At 48.1% G+C, this 12595-nt stretch overlaps 1 protein-coding gene across 3 annotated transcripts in view; it reads right to left on the reverse strand.

The window, feature by feature from the left end:
• igsf9ba (immunoglobulin superfamily, member 9Ba) overlaps window positions 1-12595 on the reverse strand; it is a 56303-nt gene that overhangs the window by 5730 nt on the left and 37978 nt on the right. The window contains exons 8-20 of one of the 3 annotated variants that reach the window (XM_029172566.2): window positions 11708-11850; window positions 10836-10976; window positions 10640-10759; window positions 10397-10547; window positions 9160-9283; window positions 8689-8864; window positions 7656-7882; window positions 7314-7398; window positions 7077-7238; window positions 6905-6950; window positions 6107-6193; window positions 3820-5442; window positions 1655-1700 (exon numbers count right to left, since the gene is read on the reverse strand). In XM_029172566.2, coding sequence (XP_029028399.1) covers window positions 1655-1700; window positions 3820-5442; window positions 6107-6193; window positions 6905-6950; window positions 7077-7238; window positions 7314-7398; window positions 7656-7882; window positions 8689-8864; window positions 9160-9283; window positions 10397-10547; window positions 10640-10759; window positions 10836-10976; window positions 11708-11850 — 3131 coding nt within the window. The remainder of the gene's footprint in view (window positions 1-1654; window positions 1701-3819; window positions 5443-6106; window positions 6194-6904; window positions 6951-7076; window positions 7239-7313; window positions 7399-7655; window positions 7883-8688; window positions 8865-9159; window positions 9284-10396; window positions 10548-10639; window positions 10760-10835; window positions 10977-11707; window positions 11851-12595) is intronic. The other 2 variants (XM_029172564.2, XM_029172565.2) reach the window with 2 other exon arrangements.

Raw genomic sequence — 12595 nt, forward strand, 5'->3', positions numbered from 1 at the left:
TTACATTCTCATTCTTGTGCCAGATGAAAGCTTCTGACAGATATACAGTAGATAATATATTATAGACTGACACTATAGATCTTACTTTGTTTGTCCACCAAAATCTCTTCATCCACCTGAAAACAACCTAAAGAGCTACAGCTGTCGACTTCAGATATTCAGTAAATGAGTTAATGGTGAGATGGTCTTTGAGCAGCTGTACAGCACGACACTGAGTGACTAGCAAGCCTTTTAGCCCAGTTTCATCATGGAGTTAGAGACTGTTTATCTAAGGTGAAGAGATCCTGTGAACAAGTCGAGGTTGTCCAGCGTCTATATTAGTTATTAATATGCTGCATCTTGACATGGTTTTGTTTGTGTAAGCAACTAAGACAAATATTGCCCCACCTCTTGTTAACAATCCATTAAGGCCACACCTGTTCTAGTATCACTGCACTAATCTTTGTATTGTGACCCCTGTAGTAAATGTTTTGCAATTCTTGAAAATGAATAGGAATAATAAGAACTATTTTCATTTCATGAGTGATACATGCTGAATTACAGTAAATGAAAATCGATCAGTGTTCAATCAGAAAAGGAATCCATCACGGGCCTTCACTCTCACACAGTCCGTTTTTACCTTGTACCGAACACTCTGCTTTTGCTGTCCATCTCTCATGGAGAGATGCAATAACGTTAAACCGTGCCCGAAAAACCTCAACTTTTACATTCACACTCATGAGGCTCAGTGTCTTTGGCTTTCAAAGAACTGAACGCAAAGAGTTTCAACACCTGACTTAACCCTTCCATTAAGTCAGGTTGCTGTGCCCGACGTTCGGGAATGCAACGCTTTACAGACGCTGCCCAGCGTTTTGTCACTGTGGAGAGAGAGATTGAGAGCCATTAGCGGGAGAGGGGGAGACAAATCGGAAGGAGTGCGACAGACCTGGAGAGATAGAGAACATTTGCATTATCACATCCACTGTGAGCAATCGCCACAGCGCGGGCAAAGACATTTTCATGGACATAAACACTGTACACCACACTGTCATCAACATGAACACTGTGTACAGAGGCTTCACCATGCTGACGGGAGGAGATGGCAGGAAGAGGAAATGGCCGTTAAAGAACGAGTCACATGACAGGAGGAGGAAATGGCCATTAAAAACAGTCACATGACAGAAAAAACGAAAGCACTTAGGACAACAAATGTGACAAAGAATTTAGTTGGAGAATCGTTGTTATTTGTTTGGTCGTAGAGAGGAGTTTAGAGAATGCATGCATGGCATTTTGCACATGGAACAAGACTTTAAAGGGGAATACTCCAGCCTATCACTCATGTGCGCCCGCTAGTGATTCAAGGCTTTTTTGGATTTTTGCTTTGGACGCAGGAAAACACGTCTGCAGTCAAACAATCAAGAGGCAGAGTTCAATGCGTCTCCACAGTCTTAAACCGCGCCTCGCGCCTGCTCACAAGCCTTAGCGACTGCAGCCGTGGCCACGGCAGGCGGACTGCGCCTCGGAACGTGTCCTGCGGTCGTTATTACCATTGGCTGCACTTCACTTGAATCCAGCACAGAGGCACAACCCAAAGCGATTCCCCTTTAAAGGAGAGAGTGATTGGAGCCCTCCCCCTGCTGACCCCTCCCCTCTCAGACATGGGTCCGACCCTTACCTATTGTGGCGTAGGGGACCGGGTCACAACAACGCTGCCCAGATAGCTGAGATCAATCAAAAACAAATCAGGTAAGACCCTTACCCTCTATAAAGCAGCAGCCCTATAAGCGACTTTTCCTTTAAAGGTCAGTGACGGCGCAGGAGAAAAGTCTCCGCCTCGTGGCTTTAGCTACTACATGACTGTAGCTTGTCTGCTGGTGAAATGGGCGTGAGGGGGCTCAGGAGTCTGCAAGAATGTAGTTGCAAGATAAAAGTGGTGGCACTGGATGTCTGCATAAGGTGGTCATGAAAGGTGAGCTCCACCAAAGTCACACGTCTGCACAGTATTTCCTGATAGACACAAGGAGGCACGGGTTCCATGTTTTAATTAAACACACCCACAATAAACATAGAATGTGACGGTGGATGAAGCAGCAGGAGTTCAAATATCTGGTAACTGGCAACAAGGTAGATCTGGTGTCTCAGACACTCAAACATGTTTTTGTTGGGAGAATAATGGCTTCCTGTGTTGTCCCGCTATGACTGCTCTGTTCTTTGGACTGTCTTAGAGAGGTAGAGGTTTTTGAAGTGATGTTGGCTGGGAGCCCACCTCCAAGGGGAGCAGCCACAGTATTAATCATCTCCAGATACAGACAATGTGCCCAATTGTGGACTGAGCTGACACCGAAAGGACTCCTTTTAACCATTTTCCAGCTACACAAGCATCTGCTACTCGTGACTAACGCGCTGATACTCAGTGTTTTAATAAACTAGTGCAGGTCTGAACCAAACCTCTTTTCCAGATCCAACCAACTTTCACCTCTCACAGGAGAACCCTCCAGTTGATGTTTAGGAACATCCAAAACATAGAACTCCCATTCATTCATCCACCGCGACTTTAAATGTTGATTGGGTGTGTATAATAATGCACAAAAGATCAGAACCTTGTGTTTCATCAGTCTAGATAAGATATGGTGGACATCAGATCACATTCCATGACCAGCTTATGACGATAACCAGGAAGTTACAAAGTGTGTGTAAAGTGTACAATGAGGCATAAAAGCCTCAGATGTGTTTTATGCAGGTCTATAATGATAATCTGTATACAGAGGCACTAAACATGAATGGGGGCTGTGCTGGGACAAAATCCTTAAGGTGACACTTCATTTCATTCTTCTCTATTTTTATGGGTACCACGTTCAAACAAGGGATTATGAACTAAACCTAAGTGTTAATACATTATTTACTAATACCTTGGTGGATGGTTTTAAGAAATACTTCGTACTTTAGGTCCTTGCTGACTTTTATAGCCATCATGACACTTGGTTTGTGTTTTTAAATATTAATTTCTTGGCTGACGAAGGATACAGTCGATTTACTGTACCATGTCACAAGGCAGATGTTGGTGGAGGGCACAAGGCATCAACCTACCAAATTAGCCACATTAAATTGATTTCTTCCTAAGTCAGAATTTTTAGGATAAAATATCAAACTTTTTTTTTTTTTTGACTGTTCAAAAGGATTTGACGAGAAGAATCTTTTTTGTCTTTTGTCACTGTGCTAGGCTAGGCAAGGCTTTGATTTCTAACTAACAATGCAAAAACAAATCAATATTAACACACTGTATACTATTTTTAAATTAGTCCAGAGATGTGAATAAAATGTGACAACCTAGCTTATAACTTGACTTCATAACTATAACTATAACTATAACTATAACTACAACTATTTCATTTATTATTAAGGCTGATTCACAGCCTATAAATACAAGCTTGTCAGAAAGTGGTACCTTAGTGTACATGTAAGTGTTGTATACATAGACTTTTGGTGCTTCACAAATTAATTTAAATTTTAAAAATCTAAAGAACTAATTGATCAGATTACATTTATATCCAGCTTTTGTTGTTGTTGTTGTTGTTATTCATATAGTGAAGACAAAAAAAATACAAAAATTGAGATTTCACATGCCAGTAAATTGTCAAAATTAAGAGATCTGGCGTTATTAGGAACTGATACAAGGTGTGCTAAATGCAATTACATGCCTTCTGCATATTAAGGTACAATATGCATTTTAATTATGCATTAATGGAAACATCAAAGTGGATAAATACTGAGGAAATTTGGAATAAAAGTCTCCTCTTCAAATAAATGTGTGACTATTCTCTACTGGAATGGATCACCTACCCTGAGGCCGATATCTGGAGCTGGGAGGGCTCTGAGGGCAGCATCTCCTCCTCTGTCCTCCTCTGGGATGGCCTCTGCCCGAAAACATCCCTGCCCTCCGGAGGGGGAGAGGGGGACTGGGAGGGATAACTGGCTGCAGTGGAGGCGTAGGACATGTGGGCGTGGTAACTGGGGCTGGTTGGCTTGGCGCCCTCTCTCTGAGTGGGAGAGGTGGTCAGGGAGGACCTCCGGGAGAAACTGACAGTGGCCGAGGGCTGCAGGGTAATCTCAGGCATCTCCAGAGACCGAGAGGTGCGGAGTATGCTGGGACGTGGAGGGGGCCGCACTAGAATGTCTGGAGAACCTGGCTGGGTGCTAAGGGGACTTTGAGAGAGGGGCGAGAGGCGGGAGGGCTGGAGAACTAGCGGGGGCAGGCTGGGGTCTGCCCGGCGCCCAGCCCTCGGGCTGAGCCAGGACTGAGGGCTACTACTGGGGGCTGTACTTGGGCTCCCTGCACGGACTGCCGGGTCAGGGTAAGGCAACACTGGTACACCCACACCGTGGGCCGTGTGTCTGAGCTGGCCGAGACTTTGGGCCTGTTGCATAGCTAAACGCCTAACCGGAGGCCCAGGGGGCCTGTCTCTGCCTGGGGGAGCCACAGGGACCTCCAGCTGCAGGAGTCCAGGGCTTGTTGGATCCTTCAAGTGAGATAGATGCAGGCGACTGGGGGGGAGAGAGTGCGGAGGGTATGGGGGCGGTTCGGGGAGATCCTGATGATGTAAGGGATGGTGAGGCGGGTATATAAACCGTGGACCTTCTAGACCCAGGAAGGGTAGCTCATGAGGCTGCCAGCTTTCAGGTGAGCGAGGAGGAGGGCTGTGTGTGTGAGACAGAGAATGGCCCGAGGCAGTGTACTGATGGTGCTCCATCTCCCCGCTCTCCTCCGGGATGGAGGGGTAACCGAAAGGGCCCTCAGCGGTGCCTGGGGGCGAGGACAGAGCGGAGCTACGCGGGCTGATGTCAGGCATGTAGAATGGTGGCGGAATCCCTGATTCACCTCTGCTGCCTAGATACCCATAGAACGGGCCTTGGGGAAAGCCCCTGTAGCGGGAGACGGGGGCCTGCCCTGAGGCGTGAAGTGCGCTGCTCTCTGCGAAGCTCATACCTTCCATGGGCCTGTGCAGACGGGGGCTGTAGGTGGGGGGCTGCGTTGATTCCAGGCTGGAGGACGTTGGGGAGAGCTGGGGCCGCAACATGGGCATGATGGGCGGCAAAGGCCCGGGGTCAAAATCATTCTCCTCATCGGACTGCCGGAACTCTGGGTACATGTCTGACTCCTCTGCAAAGGGGAAGCCCTGGATGCGGCGGGGTGGCGGGCTGGTCTCCATGACGAAGCGGCCATCGGGGCCACGGCTTATCAGCTCAATGGGCGTGGTGACCTCTGCCTCGTGCTTGGACACGCTGTATTTCTTGCTGGCTATGGCACGCTTGGTTTTCTTATAGAAGGACAGCTCTTTCTCTTTTTCTCTCAAAGGGCTGGGCAGCTTCCTGACGTACAGGCCCGGGCCGTGGGAGCCCTCTGAAGAAAGCGAGCGGGGCCGAGATGGAGGGGAGCTCTCTGGGCTTATCTTCCCCGACGACAGCCTGATTACGAAGAGACAGACACAAACACAAGACCCCCGTTCAAGTCGACGTAGCATGAAACACAGCCAAGAAGAACTACGCGAAGACTATGTTAAAACAGAAGAAAAGCCTCTGACCCTGTAAATGAAAAGTCGCAATTGCATTAAGGTGAACGGATGACACAATACAAGGCTAAAGCACTAACAAGGCAGCCATGATGAAGAGTGACGGCGGCTTTATGGCAGTGGGAACATCAGATAAAGCAGCTAATCAACCGAAGCCACAATGACAAGGTGAGAGGAAAACCGACGACACAGCTGGATAGCGGTTACACAAAACTTTTCTTGCGCAGATGGCAGACTTAATCCAAGATGCTGCACCAAATGGTGATGTGGGGGAAGCGGATGACGTCTAACCAGGCCTCGTGTCCCACACCAGGAGCAGCATAGTCGACATCTACAGCTGCACACTGTAAAGAGTGCGTTGTACTGTGCATGCGGCTGAGCTAATGCAACTCAATCCCCGTATGATGCATGGAGGTCTAGGAAGTCTATGCATGCAATAAAGGCAGCGCTAGGCCTCACTAGTCGTCGCCAGTGGATCGTCTCTACGCAAATGCATTAACCATGCAGCCAAGCCAGTGCAGTGCAGCACACTCTGTATTTTGGTACAGGCAGGCACTCACAGGGGGCTGGCAGGCGGGGGCAAGAAACTGCTCCTGGCAGGCTCGTCCCAGCAGGGCTCTACCCCCGGCAAGGGGGTGAGAGGAGGCCTGCGTTGGGAGACAAACGACATAGGCCTGGTTCATCTTTGCCACTAGCCTGAGTGACTGTGTGTGAACTCCCTGACCTTCCTGGATCATTCACTGAGACTGGACAGAAGTGATCGGAAAACAATGGTTCTGCTCAGGCAAACACACATCTTCTCTATACAGGTTATTATCGCAAATGAGCGTCCCTTTGAAATGCACACACACAAATTCCCACGGACACGAACACACCACGCAGAGCTGACACCGTACATTAAATGTGCAGCTAAACGAAAAACGGCATCATTAAACACTGATCATGCAGAAAAAGCAGAAAGCATTTGAGGTTAAAGAATAGATGGATCAACAATCAATACACATACTGCAGCTTGGCACTCTGGGTAATGTGCTTAAAATGCTGACTGGGCCACTTTGAACTCTTGCTTAATCTGCCCATGATCCGCTAGAGGTTGCTACTGTACATGTTGGTCTGCACCACCCAAAAAAACACCTCAGACGTCAGTGTTCGCTTGTTGTTTTGTTCCCCGTGCTTAGTCATAGGTGCAGGACAATGCATGCTGGGAGTAGAAGTCAGCTTCACCAACAACACTCAAAAAGCATTGTGTCCTTCCAGATGATGTCGCAGCTTTTCCTTTTTACTCAAGTGCCAAGGCTGATGCACAGTAGTGGACACCTCTGGCAGACTGCGGGAGCTCTGACGCTGGCTTTACTTACGGCGACTCAATGCTTTTCCTGAAGTGTGTCACCGACAGGGGAGGATCTGAGAGGACAGAAACATTTCAGTTTAGCTTCTCTTCTGTTGAGGCGTTCGAACAAGAGGGTCCAGACCCTGAACCCACCCTTCCTGTGACTAGCCTGTGTGGGTTGGGCCAAGAGGAGCACCGACCTGGTTTGCGTTTGAGTTTGCGACGGTGCTGCTTATTGACGAAGCAAGCGGCGAGAGTGCTGAACAGAACGGCTGCTGCCAGAAAGCAGATGGTCGCCACGACGCCCGCCACCACGGGCCGGGCCAGCCCCTCCTCAGGCAGCTCCGCCGGAGGAAAGGGATCTGGCGAGGGAGATGCTCGGGTCAAATTTAGCTGCCACGAGCTCTGATCATGTCTGTGCGTGCTTCATGACTGACCTGTGCTGGAAACTCCCACTACGTTGCTGCTCTCACTGATCAGGTCATCCATGACGGCCATCACTCGAAACTCATACCAGGACTCCTGTCACAAAACGTACTCTGCATTATTTTTTGCTCAGCACACTGGAAATATGAAAAACTTTACTTTACTGAAGAATTGGAGATGCCAGTTCTATAACAATCCATATGAGAAAGTTGTGGAGAATAGATTATTCAATCCAGATGTCTGAGACACTACACAAAGTAATCAGTTAATTTAACTGATCCAAGAATGAAATCAGAAATCCTGACACTTACTAATGTCTCCATTAGTAAGTGTCAGGATTGTCTTTAACGAACCTGAACGAGGTCCCTGGCGATGAGCTCGGTCTCTGTGGAAGGGATCAGATCATCCAGAACCTCCCACCTCTCCCCGAGGCGGAACTCCATGATGTATCGGTCGATGGGTGAGGAGTGGTTGGCTGGAGGGAGCCATGTGAGGAGAACACCGTGCTGCGTGCGATTGGCTGTGAGGCACCGTGGTGGAGTAAGAAGCACCAGTGGTTCTGGGGTACCCAGAGGAGAGCCTGCAGGCCAGTGAATGGGCACAGTAAGAGAAGGGAAACTCTAAATTAATTCAGATTTTGCCCCGTTTTCAAAAGTGCGCGTCAAGGAAGTGGCCTGCAGCCCGCTGGCAGTTTCACGATCACCTTTGAAACGGACCAGATATCTGCGTTACGACAACGGCCGGGCTTAAAGCCGCCACCGCTCTGTCTCTTCCACTGCTACGCTGAAGAACAGGCTGTGTGTCGATTTCTGCTGACACATTGATTTTAAATACCATGCACCTTTAATTCAGTTTGCGTTCACGTGGCATGCATGAAAAAAAAAAAAAAAAGCCTGAGCCGGCAGCCTGCCCTTGAGACATGACTTGGATTAAAATAGAGAATGGAAATAATTATGTCTACAACTAGAATACAAAAACTTGTACTGTAAATGGAACACAGGCATCTTTAATGGCACCACTTACAGGTTTGCAACTTAAAACTGTTACAGTAAACGGTGAAGGGGTTCCTGACTTGCTTTCTATGCGCAAAATGAGTTTGTCGCAGAAAACGTAATTTGCATATTCATACAATCATTAAAATGACTTGATATTAGCTTTTACTACTAAATGATTCTTTTTTTTACATACTGTAGAGAATAAAGAGCACACATTACTGTACATAGAGTATCAACTCAGACATCACTAGAGGGCAGTGTATTCCATAATCCTGCTAATCATTATCAAACTATAAATAGTGTCTGAGCACACAGCTCAGCGGGTTGATACTGAAGTCAAGAGGCAGCAAACATGGATGGAAAAGCCTTTGATTTACAGCACGGTACCAACCTGCAGTGTTGACTGTCACAACTTCACTGAATGGGCCTGTGCCCAGTTTGTTTTGTGCCAGCACACTGAACTGGTACTCTGTCCCAGGCTCCAGCCCTGGCACCACCAACCAGGTCTGAGCACCAGAGACGGGCATCGAATGCCAGTCGTGAGGACCGAAGTCGATTCTCTTTGACCTAAAAACAGAAATTAGACACAAAAAGCGGAATATTGAATGTGGTGTGATGAAGAAGCGAATGATGTCCTAGCGACTGGTCCCTCAGTGCATGACAGGTTGTCATTATTCTATAAAATCACGTCTTAAAATGACCTTGTGCATCATACAGTGAGACAAACATCCTGCCTCCTCTCAGGCGCAAACTGCTGGACCTCCTGCAAGTGTTGCTGCAGTGACCCTCAATTATTTTCGCATGAGCATCCACTAAACACCGCTTCCCCCGGCTACAGGCGGCTGTCATTGATTTCACTTACACTGGACCGTACCACACAGAGAATGTCTGTTCGAAGCCGCCATCATAACCCGGCTCCCAGGATACGTTAGCAGAAGTAGTTGACGGCAATACGTGGATATTGCCAGGAGCATGGGGGCTGGTGCCTGTGAGGATGTAGTGGGGAAGGGGAAAGAGAGCGGGTCAAAGTCAAAACAACACAATCATTTACTGTCACTTGCTGTAAAAACTCTAGGATTTAGATTTAGTTTCCTTTTATAAACATAACTCTATTAACGTCTTTAGTCAAATATTGCTTCCTGCAGATGATACTACGGTTCTGGATGAGGCGCTGGCCAGTGTAAGGTCAGGTTCAAGAGCAGCAGCGCCGCCCGCGGCCGTGCTGGTCCCGCCCAGCTATAACAGCTGTGCAGCGTGGCCGGAAGCCAGAGCGCTGCTCAGCGGAAGGAGGAGCACAGCTGTCTGCGGCGTCGCCCGACACCTGTCGGTGCCAGCTGTGCGACTGCAACCGGCCCGTAGGCGCCGGGGCCACGGGGGCAGAACCGCCGACCCGCTTCCCATCTCACGGACTAACGCGCTGGAAAATACGCTTGTGCCCCCTTCCTGCTCGGAGTAAACAGCTAAAGTGGATCCCACCCACACGCAGACAACAAACATGGCCACAAAGCCCAGATGTCTGCCTTTAACTCGGTGGGTGTGGTGGGACCGTTTCAGGCTTAATTTCAGCGGCGGGTCCTGTTTCCTAAACATTCTGAAGGCATTTTCTCTGCTATCAGCGCCGGAACGACATTGTCACAACTCGAGCGAGCAAAGGGCATAATCAGCGCCGCCGTCTCAAATGAGAGAAGGGGTGTTTGAAGGCAAAGGCGCCGAGATTAGTTATTAAAATCGGAACCCTACAATTTGAATTACAGGCATTAAAGCAGACGTTCGGCTGGAGAGCTTGTTGTAGCACAACTGGTATCAAACGGTGACAACTTTAATAGAGTCTGAGGGAAAAAGCGGCTGAAGCAGAGGGTGGAGACCACACACTGCACTCACACATTAGGCTTTAAATTAACTAGATGGAGCTATTGCTGATAAAATCTGATGAAATTTTAATGATGCCTAGGAGGGAAATTGGACAGAGGCGAGAACTTAGAGGGGTGCAGGTCCTTTGTTTTTTTTCTTCTTCATGCAAATCATTGAAAAGACACAGCAAAGTAACTCTGAAAGGTCAGTGAGTGAGGAGGCGGAGGCGCCGTGGACTTTGTTTGTACCGATGACTAGGATACGTGTGCTGGCAGTGATGCTTGTGACCACATTAGTGGCTACACACTCCCATTCTCCGTGGTCTTCCTTGCTGAGCGACACAAACTGTAAGCTGCCACTGGGTAGGATGTTGTGCTTACTCCTGCTCGGCTTCCCCACCTTCAGTGAACACAGAGATCAGAGTGACGGGGTTCAGCGTGCACTAACAGATTCATCATGGTGGAGTGCGCCGTGTGCCAGCTGTGCCCCACCTTTCTCCAGGTGATGGTTGGTATGTCGGGGTCTCCGGAAGCAGCACAGGGGATTACTAGCTCTCTCCCAGCCTCCTGGCGGTACTCCCCCCCAGGCCTCACGTTAAAGTAAGGGGGATCCTTGAGAAACACACACTCGTATCACGCACGTCTTCCCATAGACACATGCTGCAGACACGCACACCGTAGCTGCTACCTTTAGCACCAAAGTGGCAGGGGGGGACATGCCCATGGTACCCAGGGCGTTGTAAGGCACACAGGTGTAGGTGCCCAGGGAGTCTTCTGTGGCCTCCGCCACCCGGATACTTCCATCTGGCATCAGGCTCCACCCAGGGTACTGCAGGACAGGGGAGCATCATGCATAAATGTTTGTTTAGGAAAAAATAGTACAAAAAATAGTTAATGGTCCCAGCACATGCAAAATCCACATTTTGGCCATTCTGGTACATTTCCCTGACTATCTACAGGACTTTAGACAGCTTTATGTCAATGTGCTACTACAACTAGATGGTCCGCAGAATAATCTTATGCTGTAATATGCAATATACTGTAAGGACTTTTCACCTTCCAGCCTTCAGTTCTGATCTAGCGGCTGTGCTAGTGTTTTCATATGCCCTGTGAAGTGATCAGCATTCAACCGGTCACCTGTGGGTGGGCGGTTGTTCCACCCGACTCTGCTGTGTGTCACTGAGGCCACCTGAGTGGTGTCGCAATGAAGGAGGTGTTCTGTAAGTGGGAGGTTCCGTGGGTCGAGGCTCAACCCCGCTGCTCTGTTGAGAGCAGGTCATTCAACCTCCCCGAGTCGTCTTTTGAACCACTCGTCTTTCTCGCCCGGACACTTCAGCGACATCCACGTCACAAACACGGATCGTTTTGGCTGCTGAAGCCCACAGACGTGGAATAAAAGTCGTTTGTCTCATTTAGAGACAAACGGGTCAGACTGTGCAGCGTCTCAGAGAGACAGATTGGAAGATTAAAAGATTCTCTGTTTTAAGCCCAGATAATGTAGCAGTGGATGCCGTGACCTACTTGATAAGAAGGTGAACGAAATCCTTGAAACACACTGACCTTCTCCACTCTGAGAGGATAACCGTCTTTCTCCCACTTCACTGATGTCACAGGTGGGTTGGCGTCCACCGGGCAGCGGATGATGCCTGGCAGTTTCCGTGGGACGTAGATGACCGGCGGCATGTTGATCACCCGGGCAGGGTCTGCGTGTAAAGGTATTAGTGGGATGAGCTGGACTCATAGTAAAGTAAAGTCACATGGCACGCGGTCAGATTACAGAAATACCTCGTCCTCCCTCAATGCTCAGAACATAAACAGGGGTGGAGAAGACTGGGCTACAGCCAGATGGAGAGGTTTCATCATCACCAGTGTCTGCTAGACGGGCTCTGTTCTGGACTACTTGTTTTTACTTGGGTTTAAACTGGACCATTTAAATGCACTTTAAGTAAAGAATCATTCTCATGAACTAGATACTGTACAGTTTAGTTTGATCAATCATTCTTTTTCTACATCCTGTGTACAACAGATAGTATACAGTATATCTATAGTATTTCCCAGAAATATATGAGCTATTCAATTGCTTGTGGATAATATTCATTAGTAATATACGTGGTCAATAATATCTATCTATAATGTTATATAATCTATTACTGTATATGTTTGTCTCCGGTATGTGTCAGAATCCGACCACAGGAGAAGCTGACACTTTGCAAAAAGGCTCATTGATAAATCTGCTGTTAAATTCATTGACTCTCTATTAATCATACTGGTTATTATTTCATAGGACAATCCACTCAGGGTCAATGAAGAAGGCTACGTGTTTAAGTGGAAGCAGCTGTGGGATGCTTGACGCAAATAGCATTTATAAAGTGTGCTTAGTCCCAGGTAGAGTTCAGTGGTGCTGAGCTCAGGATGTGTTCCTATGAAGCATCCAGGATGCTGCTGCTG

Source organism: Betta splendens, chromosome 13 (assembly GCF_900634795.4).
Source record: "Betta splendens chromosome 13, fBetSpl5.4, whole genome shotgun sequence".
Lineage (NCBI taxonomy): Eukaryota > Metazoa > Chordata > Actinopteri > Anabantiformes > Osphronemidae > Betta > Betta splendens.